General features: G+C 41.5%; 1 protein-coding gene across 5 annotated transcripts in view; it reads left to right on the top strand.

Moving 5' to 3' along the window:
- The window catches only part of ZCCHC17 (zinc finger CCHC-type containing 17), a 68,014-nt gene that overhangs the window by 28,089 nt on the left and 15,940 nt on the right, over nt 1-23,985 (top strand). For all 5 annotated transcript variants that reach the window (XM_019014122.4, XM_019014140.4, XM_055390269.2 and 2 more), the window contains 4 exons: nt 12,145-12,245; nt 13,930-14,021; nt 21,654-21,754; nt 23,835-23,980. In XM_019014122.4, the coding sequence (XP_018869667.3) occupies nt 12,145-12,245; nt 13,930-14,021; nt 21,654-21,754; nt 23,835-23,980 (440 nt within the window). The remainder of the gene's footprint in view (nt 1-12,144; nt 12,246-13,929; nt 14,022-21,653; nt 21,755-23,834; nt 23,981-23,985) is intronic.

Here is a 23,985-nt window from a genome sequence, read left to right as displayed (position 1 = left end):
ACACTTCTGAAGACTGTAAAAACCCTGGACTCAGCCAGACTTGGGCAGACACTGGGAGGACTTGCCTGTGGAAATGGGTTACCCACACTGGGTCTCCTCTCCGTCGAGGGCTGCAGATGTTGGGATGACCTGCCTGCAGATAAGAGCTGCCCATTCTGGGTCTCCTCTCTGCTAAGAGCTGCACTCAACAAGTTGACCTGCCTGTGGAAAGGAGCTACCTACTTTGGGTCTCCTGAGAGCTGTACCATCACTCAATAAAGCAACTCTTTGCCTTGCTTACCCTCCAGTTGTCTGCGTACCTCATTCTTCCTGGATGCAAGACAAGAACTTGGGACCCGTTGAATGGCGGGACTGAAAGAGCTGTAACAGATCCAAGGGCTCCCTGAACCAGAGCTGTGACACCTCTTTGGGGCTTTACGGTTCCTGGCATCTCCAAGCTTCTGGGCACCACCATGTTCCCCAGAGTCCACAGTGGAAGCCGCTTGTGGTATGCCTGGTCCATCCACAGCCTCACATGGAGCTGGTGCCTGTGCCAGCACCTGGAGCTGCCTGCCCAGCCACAGCAGCCGGTGTGCCTGGCTGTGCACACAGTGGCTGGACCCCATGCTCACTCACTCATGCACCCCTCGCCACTCCGAGCCTGGCTCGCCCTTGGCAGGTGTGGGATCTGGGACGGCAGCATGAGCCAAGCGCAGCCCATTAGACCAAGTGGATGGAACAGGCCTAGTGGCCCCAAGCAAAGCTGAGTGCAGCCTGCCAGGCCAAGTGGGCAGAACGAGCCAAGCAGGTCCAAGCAAAACTCGGGCAAAGGTGCTGCTGGCCACAGCAGCTTCTGGCTGGAAAAGTGACACCTGAAGAATCTTGTGACACCATCTTTACAACAAAGTTAGCTGGGTGTGGTGGCAGGAGGATCACTTGTGCCCAGAAGTTAGAGGCTGCAGTGAGCTATGATTGTGCCACCGCACCCCAGCCTGGGTAAGAGTGAGACCCTGTCCCTTAAAAAAAAAAAAAAAAAGAAAAAAACTGACATGGAAAGAAGTCTAAGATAATAAAATTTAAAAACATGTTGCAGAAGACTTTGTATAACATCTCTCTTCCCCTTTTAAAGCAAGTGTGCATATGCCTTTATATATCTTTTTTCTTTATATAGTTTAAATTACTGCCTATGTTTAGAAGAAAGGCTGGAGGAATATTCAACAGATTAACAATGGTCACTTCTGGGGAGTTGGTTTTGCTAAGGAAGGGATGTACATGGAAGAGGGACTTTGACTTCTGGAAATTTTTTTAAAGTTTTTTCTGTTAAAAAAAAATCCAAGAGGTGATCTTTGGATAATAAATCCATGCCTCTAACCTTGTAGACTACTATTCTGCAAATTGCATCTTTGCTTTAGAAATGGTTTACCAGCAGTTTTCAAGCTGGCAGTCAGCAGTCTGTAATTAAGTTTCTCATTTTATGTTGTCTGGGATTTAATGACATCGAACTCTTCCCCACCCCACAGGACATTCATCTCTTTCTGTCTGAGCACAGGTTTTCTTGTTAGTATACTTGCCATAGCTGCCAGTGCCTGAAAGTCCCATTCTAATTTGGGCATATATGACACTTTGGGGACTGTGTGGGATTAAAGGCCTGTGACCTTCCAGCAGTCAATCTTCAACTCATTTTATCCATACCCTGTCAGGTGATGCCTCTGATTGTGGCTGACAGCTTACAAGTGAATCTGTCAGTCTGACAGCTGGGCTGAGGCAAGCCTCAGAGGGAAAGCTCAGGGAGCCAAATAATTAGGTGGAAACTCTGAGTTTTAATCCTGAGATCCATAGGTTTATTGGATAACTTGAGCAATTGACTTCCTTACAGTGTATCTTAGTTTCTCTGCCCATAAAGAGGGAAGATTATTAAGTCTCAGCCTGAAAGGACTGAGTTAGAAAATAACTCTGGTCTGATCAGGTCTTAACATCTTTGGCTCAGGTAGGTAGATTCTAATTTGAGCTGGTTTCCCAGATGTCATGTTCTCAGAATACTTCAGCCACCACTGAGTTGAAGACCCCTTCCTACTATTCAAACCTAAGCTAGATTTTCTTTCTCCTCTCATAGTATTATCCAATATAACTTTCTGTGATGATGAAAATATTCCTTATGTTCTCTGATTTGTTTCCTGACACCAACCAACTCCCCAATTCTCTGGACACCAACTGGGTGTCCAATGACTCAGTTCAATTCTGACATTATTTATCTGGAGCTTGTGTTAGATCTCACAAATTTAAGGGACTCAGTCCCACAAAATTTCCCCCATTTCAGATGCCTGCTGCAAGTCCTGGGCCACTTGTACTTCTGACCAATCAGCTGTAAACAGGGGTTCCATGACCACCTACTTAGGTTTGAGACTTTGCCAGAATGGCTTACTGAAGTCAGGAAAACACTTTACAGTAGTCCCCACTCATCTGTGCCTTTACTTTCCACGGTTTCAGTTACCCTAGGTCAACTGAGGTTTGAAAATATTAAAGGGAAAATTCTAGAAACAATTCATAAGCTTTAAGTTGCAGTTGCAGTGCGATGAAATCTTGTGCTGTCTTGCCGCATTCCATCTGGGACGTGAATCATCCCTTGGTCCATCCACACTGTGTACGCTACCCACCCATTAGTCCCTTAGTAGCCTTCTCAGTGATCAGATCGACTGCTATTGCAGTGCTTGTGTTCCAAGTAACCCTTATTTTACTTAATGGCCCCAAAGTGTAATACTGATGCTGGCAATTTTGATATGCCAGAGAGAAGCCATAAAGTGCTTCCTTTAAGTCAAAAGGTAAAAGTTCTCGACTTAATAAGGGAAAAACAGGGACCCCTAGAGGGGGGACTGAGGAAGGGGGAGAATGGTTGAAAAATTTAACTTTGAGTACTATGCTCAGTACTTCTGTAACGGGATGATTAATATCCCAAACCTCAGCATCATGCAGTGTACACAGATAACAAACTTGAACATATGTACCCCCGGAATCTAAAATAAAGATTAAAAAAAAATTAAGGAAAGAAAACGTAATCCTATCCTGTGGTTGCTAAGATCTACCCTAAGAATGAATCTTCTGTGTATGAAATTGTGAAGAAGGAAAAATTCATACTAGTTTTGCTGTCGAATTTCTAACTGCAAAAGTTACAGCAACAGTGTGTGATAACTGTTCTTACAGTATGTTGTTATATTATTATTGTTAATCTATTTCTGTGCTTAATTTATAAATTAAGCTTCATAGCCAGGCATGGTGGCTCACGCATGTAATTTTAGCACTTTGGGAGGCGAGGTGGGTGGATCGCTTGAGCTCAGGAGTTCGAGACCAGCCTGGGTAACATGGTGAAACCCCATCTCTACAAAAATACAAAAATTTACTGGTCATGGTGGTGTGTGCCTGTAGTCCAAGCTACTTGAGGGGGCTGAGGGGGTTGTTTGAGCCTGGGAAGCAGAGGTTGCAGTGAGCCGAGATCATGCCACTGCACTCCAGCCTGGGTGACAGAACAAGACCCTGTCTCAAAAAAATAAATAAATAAATAAATAAATAAAAATTAAACTTTATCTTAGGTGTGTATGTATAGGAAAAACATAGTATGTGTAGGATTCGGTACTATTCTTTGCCAGTTTATTATAAAGGATACAACTTAGGAACAGCCAAATAATTGAAGAGATACATACGGTAGGGTATGGCTGGAGTGGAGTGGGATCGGCTAAGGTGTGGTGGGGAGCTTTCATGCTCTCTGGTATGCCACCCTCCCAGCACTAGGATGTGTTTGCCAACCCAGAAACTCTACAAATCTCATGTATGGGAGTTTTTATAGAGCTCAGTCTCTAGCTCCCAACCCTCCTCTTTCTTCCTAGAAGTAGGAGATTGGTGGGTGGGATTGAAAATTCCAGTCCTCTAAGCCAGCATGGGGGTGAGCACCTGTAGTTCCAGCTACTTGGGAGACTGAGACAGGGGGATCAGTTGAGCCCTCCAGGAGTTTGAGTCCAGCCTGGGCAATATGGCAAGATCCAGTCTCAAAACAGAAAAAGTTCCAGCCCTCTGATCGCTTGGTCTTTCTGGTGACTAGTCCATCCTGAGGCTATCTAGGGATCCCACTCTGTCACCTCATTAACATAAACTCAGGTATAATCAAAAGGGGCTTACTATGAATAACAGAATACACTCCTATCACTTAGTAAATCCCAGGAGTTTTAGAAGTTCTTTGACAGGAAAATGGACAAATGTATTTTTGTATTATACTACATCTATGCTGATACATGACTTTTTCATTTTATTTATTTCAACTAATTGAAATTGAAACTTAAAACAGCTACATGACTAGTGACTATCTTATTAGGCAGTGCAACCCTGTACAATTATAAAGTTCTTTTTTTTTTCCTACTGTCTTCTGCCGTCCAGCACTAAACTATGAAATTTTGAGAACAGATTTTTCAACATTATACTTTCAGAGTTTCTTGCTTATGATAGAAGCTCAAATATATTTAGCAGTGGATTCAGTTTAGCAAATAATTATTGAGTTCTATTTTCTGATTAGCTTTTTTGGGGGGAACACAGAGGTAAGAGAAACATAATCCCTTGCTGCCCTCAGATTGCTTACAGTCTAGTGATGTAAACAAATTAGAGTGGCGTGTAATAAAAATGAGTGTTGTTGCACTTAGTCCATGGAATTGTGGAACGGTTAGGCTGTTTGGATGAGTCAGGGCATAGTACAATACCTGAGGTATAGTGGGTGGGTGTTCAGTAAATCTCACTGAATGAATGAATGAATTATAGCCTCAGTTCTACCATTAACTGGCTTCTTGGCAAGTCGCCTAGTCTTTGAGCCTTAATTTCCTTATCCCTGAAATGGGAATGATGTGCATATTTTAGGGTCTTGAGTTTTTTGACTGGGAGGACCATGTTTCATTAACGCTTGGATATATTTTTGCCTATAATATAGTTTAAGCGTTTAGTAAATGTTTTAGTGAATCCTTAATCCCAACAAGAATAAAGGGTGTTAAAACACTTTCACGAATGTGCTTATATTATTGTCATATACCATTGATAGGGAGATGAATTGACTTAAAGTGTGGAGAGGGAGTTAAGATTACCCAAAGGTAACAGTGACCTTTTGTTTTGACATTTTTTTGGCTGCAGCTGTCCTCTAATGATTTGAGATTTTCACTTCTTTCCTTTATTGTCAGTGGAAGTTGTGGAAGAAATTAATGTTGAACCTAACGCAGTTGGGGTAACGGTTTTAAGGGGACTATAATGGGCTCACTCTGTTACTCTCATGTGGTGATTGAGGAGCTAGCCCTTTCCAAGTTGTCAGGTTTGGTTTTTTTCCTGTTTTTACCAGCAGACACTCAGATGGGACTAATTCTGTTTAAGTGTCATGTTGGGTTTATTGAACTTGATGATGGACTTGATATGCCTCTTGGGCATTTATTTATGGCTTGATGTCAGAAATCCATGCACAGATTGCTCTGAAGAGCTCCCTTTGGTGTGGCGTGGCAAGCAAAGCATTTTTGTTTGTTTCTGTTTGATTTTGGAGCATATGCTAGAACAGAATTAGATGTACTTTCCTCTATTTGTAGGTAAGTTCATCTTTCTCCTTTTTTTAATTGTAAGGATAATATAGATTAATAATAAAAATGGGGAAAATATTGGTATGATGCAGGAGACCTGATAAACTCATATTTGAATTGCACTTCTGTTATTTATCAGCCTTGTGATCCTGGATAATTTATATGATTTCTAGATGATTTTTTCCTATGAACCTTTGTCAAAGAGGATTAAATGAATGGATGGATGTAGTATATATAGTGAGGTACTCAGCACAAAGGGAAGGGGCCTCAAATATTTTATGTGGTGTCCTCTGCTGCATACACGTCATCTGACTTTTGGTGGTGTGTCCATGTTAACAATGAAGTCTCTCCCAAGAATTCAGACTGCTTTCTGAGAATGAATCTAGTCATGAATCCCTCCCATACAGAGTATAGTTTCAGCCATAGGTAGAAATAAACCAGGTAATTGCCTATAAAACAGACTGAAGAGATGGGAGCACTCAAGATGCAAACAAGATAATCTGGGTGTAATTCCAGGGAAAAGGGATTGGAATGAAATTGTAATTTAGGAGACTGAAATCTAGTTGATTGTATCATAATATTCTTTTTTTTTTTTTCTCTTGAGACGGAGTCTTGCTCTGTTGCCCTGGCTGGAGTGCAATTGCACGATTATCAGCTCGCTGCAACCTCCGTCTCCGGTTCAAGTGATTCTTGTGCCTCAGCCTCCCTAGTAGTTGGGACTACAGGCAAGTGCCACCATGCCTGGCTAATTTTTGTATTTTTTTTTTAGTAGAGATGGGGTTTCACCATGTTGGTCAGGCTGGTCTAGAACTCCTGACTTCAAGTGATCCGCCCACCTCAGCCTCCCAAAGTGCTGGGATTACAGGCGTGAGCCACCGTGCCCGTCCTGTATCATAATATTCTACTGAGGGAGAGATTATGGGAACAAGCAGGGGGTTGTCAGCTTAAAACATGGTAAACATAGTAAAAGACAGGCTGAGTGCTTGAAGTTGGCAGAGTTTATCTTGCCTTATTTAGGGCAGAAATGAATCTAATGATAGGAACTGTAGAGATGGATTTTTTTTTTTCTTTGAGACGGAGTCTCGCTCTGTTGCCAGGCTGGAATGCAATGGCTCGATCTCGGGTCACTGCAACCTCTGCCTCCTGGGTTCAGGCAATTCTCCTGCCTTAGCCTCCCGAATAGCTGGGACTACAGGTGTGCGCCACCATGCCCAACTAATTTTTGTGTTTTTAGTAGAGATGGGGTTTCACCATGTTGGGCAGGATGCTCTCGATCTCTTGACCTCCTGATCCGCCTGCCTCAGCCTCCCAAAGTGCTGGGATTACAAGCGTAAGCCACCACGCCCGGCCGAGATGGATTTTTTTATGAGGAAGTGATAGTACACTAAACCTTCATGGACAAAAAAAGTATCTCAAAATAGTTGTCTCCCTTTTGTTCTGATTCCATATGGAAGCAATTTCTGATCACTAATGTAATTGTTCAGGTATTTAATCTGAAGGCAGCAGCTAGTTTACCTAGATGAGGACTGAGAACTTTCCAGGTATAAGGAAAGTATATCTTGTATTGTAAATTAATAAACTGGTGTGTGTCTCTCTCTGAACCAGTCACTAAACTGACAATCTGGTTAATGTATTTTAGTATATAAGCATCTGCATGCTAAAGACTCCTGCACTTATATCCACAGTTCATACCCTTCCCCTGAGCTACAGACTTGGATATGCAACTGCCTACCTGACATTTGCATTCAAGATCGAGGGCGAGGGCTAGACCGTGTCTTTTGTTTAATTCACTGCATAAGCTAAGGCCTTTTGGTAATAAGCCATTAATATCTCAACTTTAATAATCCTGTACCCTGTTATAACTATTTTTATGTTTCCTTTTGGTCTATGTCCATATGAGACATAGTTTCACATTATTTCATAGTGTATATATTATTTAATTATAAGAATATATAAATTTTTATGATTGGAAATAATGCATGCTCATCATAGAAAAATAGAGGGAAAAACACACAACAGAAAATGATCATTATGTGCTATTACTACCATACAGAGATAGGCACTGTTAACATTTTGGTGTATTTCTTTTTTTTTTGAGATGGAGTCTTGCTTTGTCACCAGGCTGGAGTGTAGTGGCACGATCCTGGGTTCAGGCGATTCTCCTGCCTTAGCCTCCCAAGTAGCTGAGACTACAGGTGCCTGCCACCACACCTGGCTAATTTTTGTATTTTTAGTAGAGATGGAGTTTCACCATGTTGGCCAGGCTGGTCTTGAACTCCTGACCTCAAGTGATCCGCCCGGCTCAGCCTCCGAAGGTGCTGGGATCACAAGCATGAGCCACCGCGCTTGGCCAACATTTTGGTGTATTTCTGTATATTCACATATGTGTACACAATTTAATATGTTGAGATTAAGATTATACTGTATATTTAAAATTTGTAGTTTTTTGCACATAATGGACCTTAAACATTTCCCCATTAAAAAATATTTTCTATAAACATTTAATGGCTTTATTCTGTCATTCAGATGTACCACATAATCATTTTAAGTTGTTTCCAGTTTTTCACTGCTAACACTTCTAGACTGGTCATGTTTATCCAGGAGAGAGCTACCTGTACCAAAAATAAAATAAGTACAATAAAATAATAAAATAGAATAAAAAAAATGCCGGGTGCAGTGGCTCACACCTGTAATCCCAGCACTTTGGGAGGCCAGGGCGGGTGGATCACGAGATCAGGAGTTCAAGATCAGCCTGGCCAACATAGTGAAACCCTGTCTCTACTAAAAATACAAAAAATTAGGCGGGCGTGGTGGCAGGCACCTGTAATCGCAGCTACTCGGGAGGCTGAGGCAGGAGAATCACTTGAACCCAGGAGGTGGAGGTTGCAGTGAGCAGAGATTGTGCCACTGCACTCCAGCCTGGGTGACAGAGTGAGACTCCATCTCAAAAAAATAAAAAATAAAATAAAATACATATGGTGTGTGTGTATGTGTGTGTATATATATAGTTTACTCTCACTAACTCTTACATATACTCTGAACACCCATGGAAATTCAGTTGTAGCATACAATAAATACATTTATAGCATAAAAGGGCAAAATATTTCAAATTAACTTGCTTAAGCTACTTAAAGACAAAAAAAGTTCATTTGAAATCTTTTGTCATTTTTTCACTGGTTATATGGAATCAGGTGAGAGAAGGACAAGTTTTGATGCCATTATTTCTATGTGGTACTCCAGTAAATAGACTTTCTGTTTTAGGGAAGAAGAATAGTGTTCCCTCAAGTATATTAGGTTCAACAACATTAATTTCCTTCATAACTTTCATTAGCAATAGAGGAAAGAGATGAATTTTAACCAGTAGAGGACAGTTGCAGCCAAAAACAAGTCAAGATGAAGGGTTTCCCCTTTATGGGATCTGAATTTCCTCTTCAAACTTTAAAATTAGGCTAGTTGGCTCATTACATCATAGGGGAAAAAAATAAAACCCCATTTGCATGAATTTCACCAAATTTGGAGATTATGTGTTGATCTAAAATTAAAAACATAATGTATATAAAACATTTTAGAGGCCCCAGAGTTGTTTAGATAGGTAGGCTATCAACCTCCGGAATCAGCTTATGTAGGTATGAGGGATGTAGTGATGATGCATAGAGAAAGTAGTGGCTCCCAGTAGGAGCTCTAAACAGAAAGGGCAGGTACTTTGAGTTTCAGGCACGTGCAGGCATCCATGTGCATCTCTCTCTCTCTCTCTGTGTGTGTGTGTGTGTGTGTGGGTGTGTGTGGGTGTGTGAAAGAGAGAGTGGGAGAATGAGAATAGAGGTGGATAAATTTCCCAAGCAACTTTAGGGAGGGCAGTTATTTTAGACAGGATGACTGATTTTTATTCATTAAGAGTAATTATTTATGTTCATTTTCTCCAGAATCGAAGTAATCCTCTATTATTATTTATTATCGAAAATAAATGAAAAGGTTAACTTGTAATACTATAACCACTGTTGGCATTTCAAGTCATTTCTTTCTAATTTTTAAAATGTTTTTAAAGCATTTGTAATCATACTGTATAATTTTGCATTATGCTTTTGTTATTTAGTATGGGAAAATGCTAGATACCTACAGTACTTGATACATAATAGGCACTCAATAACTATTTACTAAAGAAGGAATTATTGACTTGTTTAAAAATCTTTTGAATGGACCATCAAGCGACTATACCATAATTGACCTAATTGTTACCCTTTGTTGTTTCTAAATTTTCCTGTCTTAAAAATACATTGAATATTTTGATGTAGATCACTTTTCCTGAAGCATATAGTTTTTCCTATGTATAAAGTTATTTTCTTAGGACAGGTTCCCAGAAGCAATTAGGGGTCAAATAAAGTATTAGAACTCTTGGTTGCAAGGGGCAGAAACTTAATTGGGAAACATTTTGGCCAATCTTGTCAGGGGCTTCCAGGATAACTCTCAGTTATGTTTCTCAGTTACGTTTCTGCCCCTTGTCTCTTTCTTCTATTGCTGGGACTTCAGCCTTTGCTATATTGGGTGCTCAGTTTATACTCCCAGGGCTTTGTTTCTTGTTTACCAGTGCTCTTCTTTGCTTTTCTCTGGCAGACTCTTGCCATCTGGTGGTAAAGATTGGCATTGGCAATTTTTTGTAGTTTACAATCCTGATTTGTATATGTAAAATGTAATAAGCAAGGTGGTTCTCCCAAGGAAAGGATTTTGCACAGACAGGAAAAGGATGTCTGCTGTAAGTGTTTTATTAAATGTTATTAAATTATTATTTGATTTGATTTATTTTTGAGACAAAGTCTCGCTCTGTCACCTAGGCTGGAGTGCGGTGGTGCCATCACAGCTTACTGTAGCCTTGACTTCCTGGGCTCAAGCCATCCTCCCACCTCAGCCTCCTGAATATCTAGGACTACAAGCATGCACCACCACATCCTATTAATTTTTCTGTAATTTTTCTAGAGATGGGGTCTCACTGTATTGCCCAGGCTAGTCTTGAATACCTGGGCTCAAGCAGTCCTCCCAAAGTGCTGGGATTACAGGCCTGAGCTTCCATGCCCAGCAATTATTTCATTTTAAATTATTTTTATTAAATGTGTAATAGTTTATTAGTATTTTATCATTCTTGATAGCCATTGATAGTGACTTCCAAAAGTTTATTCTAGCCTTAGTAATAGTTCTTATTTTACTATCCTTTCACCACATTGAATATTTTCTAAATACTTTGCTATAATTTAATGGATTAAAAAATAGTAGCTTGTTTATATTTCCTTTTTTAACTTAACGTCTATCATAAATATTTTTTGTAATTAATTTAAATGGCTGTTTCCTTTTTTAATTCCACAGATTTACTGTTTGCCATGCTGTTTTCCAGTTATTGTTCATTAGGGTTGTTTTGTGGTTCTTATATATTTTTTAACCTCTGTAGGTAATAATACTGCAAGTTATTTATGTATTTATGTATGTATGTATGTATTTATTTATTTGTGAGACGGGGGTCTTGCTCTGTCACCCAGGCTGGAGTGCAGTGGCGTAATCTCAGCTCACTCCAACCTCTGCCTCCTGGGCTCAAGCAGTGCTCCCACCTCAGCCTCTTGAGTAGCTGGGATCACAGGTTTGCACCACCATGCCCAGGTAATTTTTGTATTTTTGGTAGAGATGGGGTTTTATCATGTTGCCCAGGCTAGACTGCAAGTTATTTCAGCTCTGTAAGTTTTTTGGCTCTTTTGAGTTTTTCCTTTGAAAAAATTCTATTGATGATATTCTTGCATCAAAGATAAACATCTTTATCTTTTTGCTTTCAAATAATTTTACCAACTTATATTTCTATCAGTATTGTGTAACTACAGATATTTTATCACATCTTTACTAATATGGAGCATTACATTTTTTAAATTTTTTTTCTTTTAAAATAATATTTACAATATTTAAAAAATAGAGATGGGGTCTCGTTATGTTGACCAGGCTGGTCTCAAACTCCTTGCCTCAAGGTATTCTCCCATCTTGGCCTTGCAAACTGTTGGGATTACAGGCGTGAGCCACTGTGCCTGGCCTATTTTATTTACTTATTATTTTGAACCAAGTTCTCACTCTGTCACCTGGGCTGGAGTGCAGTGGTGCAGTTGCAGCTCACTGCAGTTTCAGCCTCCTGGGCTCATGCGATCCTCCCATCTCAGCCTCCTAAGTAGCTAGAGCTACAGACATGTGCCACCGTGCCTGGCCAGGTTTTTCTTTGTGTATTTTTTGTAGAGACTGGGTTTTGGCATGTTTCCCAGGCTGGTCTTGAACTCCTGAGCTCAGGCAATCTGCCCGCCTCAGCCTTCCAAAGTTCTGGGATTACAGGCATGAGCCACTGTGCCCGGCCACTTTGAGCATTATTTTAAGAATGTTTGTTGGTTGATTGGGTATAAAAAGCAGTCTCAATTTGCAGTTTTAAGTTTCACGCTTTTCAGTAAAAATTTTCATTTTTCCCTTGCATTCCCCAACTCTTACCTTCTTATCCAGTTTAGAGTATAAATACCAGATATGCCCTCTGCTTTACGTTATTTCTTCTTCTTGTGCCCAGGTCTGGTCCATCGAACTCATATGTCATCCTGTCGGGTGGATAAGCCCTCTGAGATAGTAGATGTCGGAGATAAAGTATGGGTGAAGCTTATTGGCCGAGAGGTAAAGTTCTGTGCGGCTCCCTTGTGGTTAGAAAGGATTAGGAAGAGCTGGGATTTTTGATATTTTATGATAGTGAGTGTGTAAATTTTGTTAATTGTGCTGATAATCTTATTTTTAAATCCTGCCATTAGAATCTATTCTGAATTCAAACCTTCTGGTAGACTGCCCTGCAAACTCAGAAGGAATGATATGAGCTGTAAAAGTGTGGTGTAATAAGTGCACATTTGTAAAACTTCCCTCCCTGAAGTTTACCCATAGGGTGGGCCGGAGAAGAAAAAAAAGAACCAAAAAGAGAGAAGGAAAGTTGACCTATGGGACAAGTGTTTATCATAGACTTCAAAGAATACCTGCCAGATACACTTCAATTTGGGACAAAACAAAAAGAACACAGATAGTTTACAGTCATTTTCCCTAATATCTGGCACCATGCAATGTGCAGAAAGTGAAAAAAATCTGAAGGACCCTGTTACTCACTTGAGGGTATGAGGGCTGTGGGTGTGGGCCGACCACAGGAGAAATAAGAGCGTACACTGAGTCCTGTTCTTCTACCAGAGACAGCATGGGAGATAGGCATGAAAGAACTATTATTCAACAATATTTAAGTGCTTAATATGTGCTAGGTTTGGGAGATATAAGAGCAAACCAGACAAAAATGATCCCAGCTATTATGGAGTTAATATAGAATATAAGTAGAGACAATTTTTCTTTCTTTTTTGAGACAGGGTCTCTCTTTGTCACCCAGGCTGGAGTACAGTGGTGCCATCACGGCTCACTGCAACTTCAGCCTCCTGGGCTCAACTGATCTTGCCACCTCAGCCTCCTGAGTATCTGGGACTACAGGCACGCACCACTAAACCTGGCCTTTTTTTTTTTTTTTTTTTTAATTTTTTTGTCAAGACGGGGTCTCACTGTGTTACTACCCAGGCTGGTTCAAACTCCTGGGCTCAAGTGATCCTCCTGCCTTTGCCTCCCCAAGTGCTGGAATTACAGGCATGAATTTCCATGCCTGACCAAGACAAATATACATAAAATAATTGCAGGTTATATTAAGTGCTATATTGGGTTCAAACACTATTGGAAGAAGATTTCTAGTTGTCAGGAAAGGACTCTTTGAGGAGATAGTATATGAGCTGAGACCTTAAAGAAAAGGAACTAGTCATGGAAGACTTGGGATAGGAACATTCCAGGCAGAGAGAATAACTGATGCAAAGACCCTGAAGTGAAGAAATGCTTCATGTGCTGCGGGAAGCAAAAGAAGACCAATGTGACAAATGTCTTCATGCTTAAAGAAGCTCTAGACCAAGTCCAGAAGGAGATCTAGTCTCCTGAAGTGTTCAAAAACCTATTCTGGACTTAGGGATATCTGAACAAATCACTATGCTGAACTTACCTGGAAGAAAAACTTTTATTTTCTGCCTGGTTACTTCCACAAGCCGTGGATTTTTTGAGCTACCATTTTTGTCTTTCCCTCAGAGGGACAAGAATGAGATTAAGACTGTTTCCTAAAATTCTTCTGCCACAGGGTCTACCTGTTATGCTTATTTGTATCCGCAATGTTCCTAGCACAGTACCTGGTCCATTAAAGAAGCTCAATGTTATGATGAAAACGTTGACTCTTAATTTTAGACTGGCCATCTAAATGATGTATTTAAAGTTTTTGGTGACCTTTTTTGGTCTCTTTCAGATGAAAAATGATAGAATAAAAGTATCCCTCTCCATGAAGGTTGTCAATCAAGGGACTGGGAAAGACCTTGATCCCAACAACGTTATCATTGAGTAAGTAAAAGGTTTGGAAAGGTGAAAATTCTTCTGCCTCCCAAAGCATAAAATGGTTTAGTAAATCAGACTGAACTGGTAACTCTACCATTTATGGACTTTGTGATATTGATGAGTTACGTAACCTTTGCAATCTTTGGTTTTTAGAAATGTAAAATGAAGTTAGACCAGGCATGGTGGCTCACGCCTGTAATCCCAACACTTTGGGAAGCCGAGGTGGGCGGATCACCTAAGAGGTCAGGAGTTTGAGAACAGCCTGGCCAACATGGTGAAACACCGTCTCTACTAAAAATACAAAACTAGAAATTTGCTGGATGTGGTAGTGCGTGCCTCTAGTCCCAGCTACTCGGGAGACTGAGTCATGCACTAGAATCTCTTGAATCCAGGAGGCAGAGGTTGCAGTGAGCTGAGATCATGCCACTGCACTCCAGCCTGGATGACAGAGTGAGACTCGGTCTCAAAAAATAAAATAAAGTAATAAAATAAAAATAGTTAATACCTTGCTGCATAGAGTTCTAAGATGAAATGTTAACATACCAAGCTCCTGGCATTGGAGTGCTCCATCAATGGTTTTGTTTCCTTTCCTTTAATCTCTTTCTGTTTCTGCCCTTTAACGAGTTAGCTAATAAGCATTCATGAAGAACTATTCTTTACCTCTCTCCCAGTGATTTCTGCAGTGGGGTTACGTGGGTTGGGTCTCTTCCACACAGAGACCACGTGGAAGGGTAGAGTAATCCAGGAACACCTCCAGCGGGGTTTAGACTCCCACATCTTGGGATACACTGTGCTCTGAAAACAACATCTTACTTTCGTTGGCTCTTCTGACCTTTCATTTAGGAATGGGAAATTATCTATGTAGGACAATGTCTGGCAATACAAGGAATGTTCTGTCTGTCTCAAGTCTTTCTTGGATTTCTTTTTTTTTTTCTTTTTTTTTGAGATGGGGTCGCCCAGGTTGGAGTGCAGTGCCATAATCACGGCTTACTGCAGTCTTGACCTCCCAAGCCCAAGCTATCCTCCCATCTCAGCCTACTGAGTAGCTGGGACTACAGGCATGCGCCACCACATCTAATTTTTATTTTGTAGAGACAGGGTCTCCCTATGTTGCTCAGGTTGTTCTTGGACACCTAGGCTCAAGCGATCCTCCCACCTTGGTCTCCAAAGTGCTGGGATTACAATTGTTAGCCACCATGCCCAGGCTTCTTTCTTAAATTTCTCATCGGAGGTTCTTGGATCCCTAAAGTCTCTTAAAGGGGGATCTTGGAGGGTTTTTTTTTTTTTTTTTTGAGACAAGTTTCGCTCTTATTGCCCAGGCCGGAGTGCAATGGCACAATCTCGGCTCACCGCAACCTCCGCCTCCCAGGTTCAAGTGATTCTCCTGCCTCAGCCTCCACAGTAGCTGGGATTACAGGCATGTGCCACCATGCCCGGCTAATTTTGTATTTTTAGTAGAGATGGGGTTTCTCTATGTTGGTCGGGCTGGTCTTGAACTCCCGACCTCAGGTGATCTGCCCGTCTCGGCCTCCCAGAGTGCTGGGATTATAGGCGTGAGCCACCGCGCCCGGCCCTTGGAGGGTTTATTAACTGTTTTTAGTGTTTTAGAAAGCCATCCAAAATTCTATGTGTGTCCTCAGGTTAACCATGCTGTTATTTTGTTGCTTTTGATGATAAAATATCACATTGTTTGTCTTATGTTAATTAGGTACACTCAATGACAATTATGTCGATGAATTTAAAAGACAAGAAAAATGATAGAATGTTATTTGAGTGGGATCTTATTGGTGAAAAGTTTGGAAAGCCTTATGTTTATAGTTCTGAGCAAAATCACTTTGAATTTGAAGGAATTTTATCTGGAAGTAAGGGAAATGATATTGAATACATACTGCAGTGCCAGGCATTTTATGTACATTCTTGGGTACATAACAACCTGCAAAGTGGACGTTATCTCCATTTTACCTTATATTCCTACTTTATAGCTTGGTGCCTGGTGATAAGTAACTTACCTGTGGTTACATAGCAAATTATCAGGGACTCAAAACTCCGTCTCTCTGACCTTAAAGCTAATGCCCTTTTCACCACATAATGCTTCTCACTCTTGCATGTGACTTGCAGAACTTTTCATATTTCTGTAGTTTAGTCTCTAAATATTAACATGTTTGTAAGGCTGATTATTGACAAAATACTGTCAGTAATAGTAGGAATCTTTTATAACTCAGAGTGCAGAAGTGTTTAAATCTGGCTGTGGTTCAATTAGTGTTTGGAAAAGAAAAAAGAAAAAATTCTGATGATTGCATTGTAATAAATTGCTTCTGCTCCAAAAAATCCGATGCTATATGGACTAATTAAAAAGTAGTGAAATTTCCCAAAGCCACCCTTACAGTGATAAAATATAAAACATGTAAGATAAAAGAGCTAACCCTGTTTCTCAGAAAATGGGTAGGGAAGGGAAAGGGCTCCCTGGTTTGGGCTGTCTCTGTGTAGAACTATTTTTAGTAATAATCAAGTGGCTGAAACAGTAACTTTTGTTGTAAATTATGTCTATAGCTGCATCCAGGAAGGAAGCATGGCATAATGGAATGATTAGAGGATTTAGAGCTAGACTTGAATCAGAAAGAGTACTGGTTCTGCTCCAAACTAATATATGACTTTGAGCAGATTAATTAGTCTATCTGAATCTTAGCTTCTTTACTATAAAAAGGAGACAGTAACATATATCTAAGGAATGCTTGAGTGATTTAAGTAAAATCTTATTTGTAAGGAGCCAGCTTCATGTCTAGTCTATGGTAGACATATATGTAGCTACTTGTAGTTATTGTTTTAAATGCCGCTTTGTTTTTTTCTCTTAATATCTGAGATTATAGCACCTTTTCTTTTTTCCTCATACTATGGTGTACGGAACCACACCTTTGCTTTTGAAAGAATGTGTGTGTAAGACCCACAAAAACAGAGACCATGACTTGTCTGCCATTGTGCCTGATGTATAGCATCCATAGTATTCATTTAGTTTTTTTGAGATGGAGTCTCACTCTGTTACCCAGGCTGGAGTGTAGTGGTACAATCGTGGCTCACTGCAACTCTGCCTCCTGGGTTCAAGCAATTCTCATTCCTCAGCCTCCCAAGTAGCTGGGATTACAGGCATAGGCCACCATGCCTGGCTAATTTTTGTATTTTTAGTAGAGATGGGGTTTCACCATGTTGACCAGGCAGGTGTCAAACTCCTGACCTCAAGTGATCCCCCTGCCTCAGCCTCCCAAAGTGCTGGGATTACAGGCATAAGCCACTACCGCTCGGCCCTAGTTAGTACTTTCATTTACTCATTTGTTCAACAAATATAAGGCAACTTGTAATAAATACTAAAAGAGTAGTTTAAAGCAGTGGTCCCCGACCTTTTTGTCACCAAGGACTACTTTTGTGGAAGACCAATTTTTCCATGGATAGGGGGCTGGAATGGTTTTGGGATGAAACTGTTCCACCTTAGATCATCAGGCATTAAATTCTCATAGGGGGTGCACAACCTAGATCCCTCACATGTGCAGGTCACAATAGGGTTTGCACTCCTATGAGAATCTAATGCTGCTGCTGATCTGATAGGAGGCAGAGCTCAGGTGGTAATGCTCCTTCACCTGCTGCTCACCTCCTGCTATGCAGCTTGGTTCCTAACAGGCCGTGGACCAGTAGCAGTCTGTGGCCTGGGGGTTAGGGACTCCCTGTTTAAAGAAAGGGTTCTAGGAATTCACTTGAGGAGGAATAGTTTACTTCAGGCCTTGATGGTGAGAGAATAGGTGGTATTTGAGTTAGGTTTTGAAGAACAGATAAGATCTTGTCAGACAGCAGGGGAAGGAATGGTATTTCAGGCAAAAGAAATGGTTTGAGGAAAGGAATGAGGCAGGAAAGCACATAGTACATTTGGGAACATTGTTTAAGGAAAGAAGAGGATATGGTCAAGTACTAGAATGGAAGGCTTGAAAGATAATTTAGGGTCAGATTGTGGAGAGCCATGAATATCAGTTAAAGAATATGAATTTTTATTTATTTATTTTTTGAGATGGACTCTTGCTCTGTTACCCAGGCTGGAGTACAGTGGCATGATCTCTGCCTCCCAGGTTCAAGCAATTCTCCTGCCTCAGCCTCCTGAGTAGCTGGGATTACAGGTGCCCACCACTGCGCCCGGCTAATTTTTGTATTTTTAGTAGAGACGGGGTTTCACCATGTTGGCCAGGCTGGTCTTGAACTCCTGGCCTCAAGTAATCCGCCTGCCTTGGCCTCCCAAAGTGCTGGGATTACAGGCGTGAGCCATCGCACCCAGCCCATGAATTTTTTTTAAAAAGCCTTTGGACAGAGAGGCTTCTCGTCAGATTAACCTCCCCAGGAATCCCATTGTCTGGCCTTGCCCTGTTATGCTCAGTATTCTCATCCTGTCTTCAGCCATCCATAGTTTGTCAGCCACCTTTCATTTTCCATAAAAATCTAACTCTTATTTTCATCCCCTCAGGTCCCAAAGTGTTAATGAGATAATCTAATAAGTGACTCTGTAAATGGAAAGGGGCTAAAAGCAGTTTCCAATTAGGCGTAGCCCGCAAAGTACAGTCTTTTTCTTTTTTATTATGATCAAGATCAGAATTGAGTGTAGTATATAATTTTTTTTTTTTTTTGAGACAGGGTCTTTGTCTCCCAGGCTGGAGTGTAGTGATCATAGCTCACTGCAACCTCAAATTCCTGGGCTCAAGTGATCCTCCTCCCTCAGCCTCCCAAGTAGCCAAGACTATAGGTCCATGCCAGCATGCCCCACTAATTTTTTTTTTTTTTTTTTTGAGACAAGAGTTTCACTCTTGTTGCCCAGGCTGGAGGCAGTGGCACGATCTCGGCTCACTGCAGCCTCCACCTCCTGGGTTCAAGCAATTCTCCTGCCTCAGCCTCCCGAGTAGCTGGGATTACAGGCATGTACCACTATGCTCGGCTAATTTTTGTTTTTTTAGTAGAAACGGGGTTTCTCCATGTTGGTCAGGTTGGTCTTGAACTCCTAACTTCGGGTGATCTTCCTGTCTCGGCCTCCCAAAGTGCTAGGATTACAGACGTGAGCCACCATGCCTGGCCTAATTTTTAAATTTTTTGTAGAGATACGTCTTGCTGTGTTGCCCAGGCTGATCTTGAACTCCTGGTCTCAAGTGATACTCCCACCTTGGCCTTCCAAAGTGCTGAGAGATTATAGGTGTGAGCCACAACTCCTGGTCCATAGGGTAGTCTTTAGAAAAAGCACATATGACTTAACTGTGTTAAAATTTTTCATTTGTATGTCTCCCTCTATTGCCAGACTATTAGTTCATTCCAGAAAAGAATCATGTTTTGTTCGTTTTGGTATACATAATTATTACCATCACCAGTATTAGCACTGGCGTTATCCACTTACTAGCTGTACTGAAAAAATGAGATTAATCTCAGAATCTGTGCTGGGATGGATTGGAGGAAGAAAACTGGAGGCAGGGAGACCAGTGAGGGAGTTATTACTCTAGATGAAACATGATGGGAGCCTAAACTAGAATGATGGCAATGAGGACAAAAAGAGAGACGTGGGTGACTGACACATTTGTTGAATTGAGTGTTAAGTGGGAAGTATGATTTGGTTTGTAGTCTGTTAGAAGCCACAGAGTATTGGAATTGATTGTCATGGGGGTTGCTTAAGCTGCAACTCACAGCCACTTGAAACTCATCTCTACAAATAGATAGGTGAAAGCAAAAACCATGTTTGTGAGTTCCTTGAGTTATGTCCTCAAGTTTCTGCCTTTGTTATGGGTTTTTGTTGTTGTTGTTTGTTTGTTTGTTTGTTTTGGAGACAGGGTCTTGCTCTGTCACCCAGGCTGGAGTACAGTGGTGCAGTCCGCTCACTGCAACCTCAATCTTGCAGGCTTAAGTGATCCTCCTGCCTCAGCCTCTCGAGTTGCTGGGACTACAAACACAAGCCACCATGCCTGGCTTTTTTTTTTTTTTTTTTTTTTTTTAAGTGAAAGGAATCTGTACTGTTAGAAATTAGAATTGTGATTACCCTTGGGGGAGGCAGGTGACTAGAAGGGAGCATGAGATGGGCTTCTGAGATACTGGCAATGTTCTGTTTGTTTGTTTGTTTGTTTGTTTGTTTGTTTTGAGACAGAGTCTCGCTCTGTCGCCCAGGCTGGAGTGCAGTGGCGCAGTCTCGGCTCACTGCAAGCTCTGCTTCCCAGGTTCATGCCATTCTCCTGCCTCAGCCTCCCGAGTAGCTGGGACTACAGGCGCCCGCCACCACACCCGGCTAATTTTTTGTATTTTTAGTAGAGACAGGGTTTCACCGTGTTAGCCAGGATGGTCTCGATCTCCTGACCTCATGATCCACCCGCCTTGGCCTCCCAAAGTGCTGGGATTACAGGCATAAGCCACCACACCCGGCCTTAATGTTCTGTTTTTTGATCTGAGTACTGGTTACTTTGGTATGTTCAAATTATGAAAAATCAAGTGAGCTGTATACTTATGATAGATGTTTATATATATATATATATATATATATATATATATATATATATATATATATTAGTTTGTTATATTAGTTTGTTCTCACACTGCTAAAAGAACTACCTGAGACTGGGTAATTTATAAAGAAAAGAGGTTTAATTGACTTATAGTTCCACTGCCTGTATAGGAGGCATGGCTGGGGAGGCCTCAGGAAACTTACAGTCATGGCTGAAGGGTGAAGGGGAAGCAAGCATATCTTCATATGGCGGCAGGAGAGAAAGAGAGAGAGAGCAAAGGGGAAAGTGCCACACACTTTTAAACCATCAGATCTCATGAGAACTCCCTCACTATCACATGGGGGAAATCCGACCCCATTATCCAATCACCTCCCACAAGGTCCCTCCCCCAACACTGGGAATTACAATGTAACATGAGATTTTTGTGTGTGGGGGAACACAGAGCCAAATCATATCAACATATATATTATATTTTGGTAAGAAGTTTAAAAATTTTTTAAAAGGCTATGAGAAATGCAACAAAGAGATTAATTCTGTCTGAGGGGCTCAGAGGAAAAGACTTGATAGAAGGAGAGCTAGTAACTGAACTGAGCCATGAAATGTCTAGGTATAGTGAAGTGGTGAGGTGAGAGTCAAGTGGGGAAACAGAGCATTTCAGAGAGGGGGAGAACTGCCTGAGCAAAAGCACTGAGCCACATGGATAAGAGAAAATAGACTTCTTTGGCCAGAGCATATTGTGTGAGTAAAGATGAGGCTGGAAAAGTAGTTTAGAGACAGACTGTGAAAGACCTTGAATGCCAAGGTAAAGAATTTGGAGCTGATTTTCTAGAAAGCCTTTGAAGGTCTTTTAAACCTTTGAGTGACCTGGTAAGGGTTGTAGGGTGTTTAGCATGTTGAGTAATTATATATTTTCATCCTCTGTGCATTAGCGAGATGAAGGTTAGTCTCATTTGTAATTGTTAATTTAGGGCTATTTCACATCATTGCATTTACTGCCTGTCTCATTCTGCCAAAAACTTTCTTTCTTTCTCCCCTTTCCCTGCCAAAAACAAAAAACCAACATAAAACCTTACCTTGTAGTATCTCTGGCCGTATCTCTTAAGGGGGCCGGCAGTCGGTATCTTTTTCATTATAGGCAAGAAGAGAGGCGGAGGCGATCCTTCCAGGATTACACTGGGCAGAAGATCACCCTTGAGGCTGTCTTGAACACTACCTGCAAGAAGTGTGGCTGTAAAGGTAGGGTGAAGCCTCTGCCCTTTCCACGTTTCTCTCCTTGTGGATGGACCCTTTTCTGGAAGAAGGAGGCAGCCCAGTGTGAGTTTAGTTTACCCTGTTTTTTAGCCAAGTGCTGGCCTTTGCTGTTTTTTCCACCAGACTCACATCAGAGTTCATGGGGTGATACATTTTCTGTTTTCTGAGTGCTGGCCCTACCAGATACTATACCACTACCACCACTCCTCCCACCCCACCCACAGCATATGCCTTGTCTGGGCAAGACCCCCATGAACTATGCCAGGAGGAGTAAGAGTGTTGGATTATGATTAACACTCTAATTTTATCTCCAAGGATGATGATTCTGCAAAAATTAAGCAACTTAGACATATATAACTTAAAGATCCAAGTCAGACTCTCATCTTTATCTCTTTAATGTCAGAGTTCTGAATACAATATCCTTTTACAGGATATTGAATAAAGAATACAGGATAGTCACTTCTTTTTAGCTCTATTTCCTCAGGTTTCCTCTACTCTTACTCAAATATTAAAGGTCTTTCAGCCTGATCCCTAGTTGGAGCTATAATGAGAGATTGCCAGCTTCTCATTTTCAGGGTGACCTCAATTGTCACCCCTTCTCCCTAGTCTTCCATGTACCCTACTGTGTGATTTTTCTACAATAACTGGTAGCAGATTTGCGCCCTGGTTGAAGTTGTGGGGTTTTAAGCCCCTATTTATCATTAGCATAGAGGGGAGAAGGAAAAAATAAAATTGAGAGAAAGAATACCTCCTCAGGAAAACTGTGGGAACATTCCAGGTATTTGGAAAACTCTGCTATATTTCCCTGCCAGGTGCCACCCAGCTGTTGGACCCAGAGGTACAGAGTACTTTACAGATAGCTTTTCTTGTTGTTTTTAAGATAGGGTCACCCAGGCTGGAGTGTAGTGGTATGATCATGGCTCACTGCATCTTTGACCTCCTGGGCTCAAGCAATCCTACCTCAGCCTCCTGAGTAGCTGGGACCACAGGTGTGTACCACCATGTCCAGCTAATTTTAAAAATTTTTTTGTAGAGACGGGGTTTCCCTGTGTTGCCCAGGCTGGTCTCCCTGGGCTCCAGTGATCCTCCTGCCTCAGCCTCCCAAAGTACTGAGATTACAGGCATAAGCCACTGTGCCCAGCCCACACATAGCTTTTTGATTATCTCATACAATTCCTCTGTGCCCCTAAGACAGGATCTGCCACAAACTCAGACACAACTAGCAGTGTAGAACATAGCATCTGTTAAAGGGCCCCTCAATACCACTATAGGCTCAGTGAAGGTGGGGGTCTTTTAACCTTAACCGTGTCCAACAGGCATTACATAAAGAAGAGAAGAATAATGAGAGGTGGAATTTGTCCCAGTTAGTAAAGGTCAGGTCAAAGGTAGTTGGTTTTGGTGCAGCAGAAAGCACAGGGCAGGGAGGCATGAGACCCAGGATAAGTTTGAACTCTGCTTCTGTCTATATGACCTTGAGCTACTTCTCAAATCTGGGCTTTCATTTTCTACAAATGTAGGATGGATTTAATGATCTCTAAGGTGCTTGCCAGACCTGACAGTCTGTAAATGTTCAGTGCCCCTAGGTGACTGTGCCTATTTCTCTGTGTGTTAGCTTAGATGTGAGTGCCCACTTGCTACCAGCTACCTACAAGCTATCTTCCTTTAGGGCTTGGCCTGCCACTCAGCTCCTTCTGCTAAACATCCTGCTCTCTGGAGCAGTCTTTGATTGTCAGGAATATGTTCCAAAATAGATCTTAAAAAATTAATAAGCCCCATTGCTAATGGAGGGCAGTAAAAACCTGCATCCTCATATCCTTTGCCATTTCGAGAACAGTACCAGTGTTCCCCACAGCCCTGAGACCAGCTGCTAGTCTGGCTGTGGTTGAGTGAGCAGTGTCATGTTGAGGTGGTAGAAAATCTACCCTGAATCAAACAGCTGCTTTGAATGAACTCAACAATATTTCCTGAGCCAGCTAACCCATTTCAGGAGACTTGGGGAAAGATTCACTTGCTGAGAAGAGAGACTACTTCCTTTTTCTATACCTTTTCTACTTTTCTTCTGCAGGCCACTTTGCAAAAGATTGTTTCATGCAACCAGGTGGGACCAAATACTCTCTGATACCTGATGAGGAAGAGGAAAAGGAAGAGGCAAAGTCAGCAGAGTTTGAGAAGCCTGACCCTACAAGGAATCCTTCTAGAAAAAGAAAGAAGGTGAA

Source organism: Gorilla gorilla, chromosome 1 (assembly GCF_029281585.2).
Source record: "Gorilla gorilla gorilla isolate KB3781 chromosome 1, NHGRI_mGorGor1-v2.1_pri, whole genome shotgun sequence".
NCBI classification, from domain to species: domain Eukaryota; kingdom Metazoa; phylum Chordata; class Mammalia; order Primates; family Hominidae; genus Gorilla; species Gorilla gorilla.
This window is presented reverse-complemented; position numbering and strand designations above follow the sequence as displayed.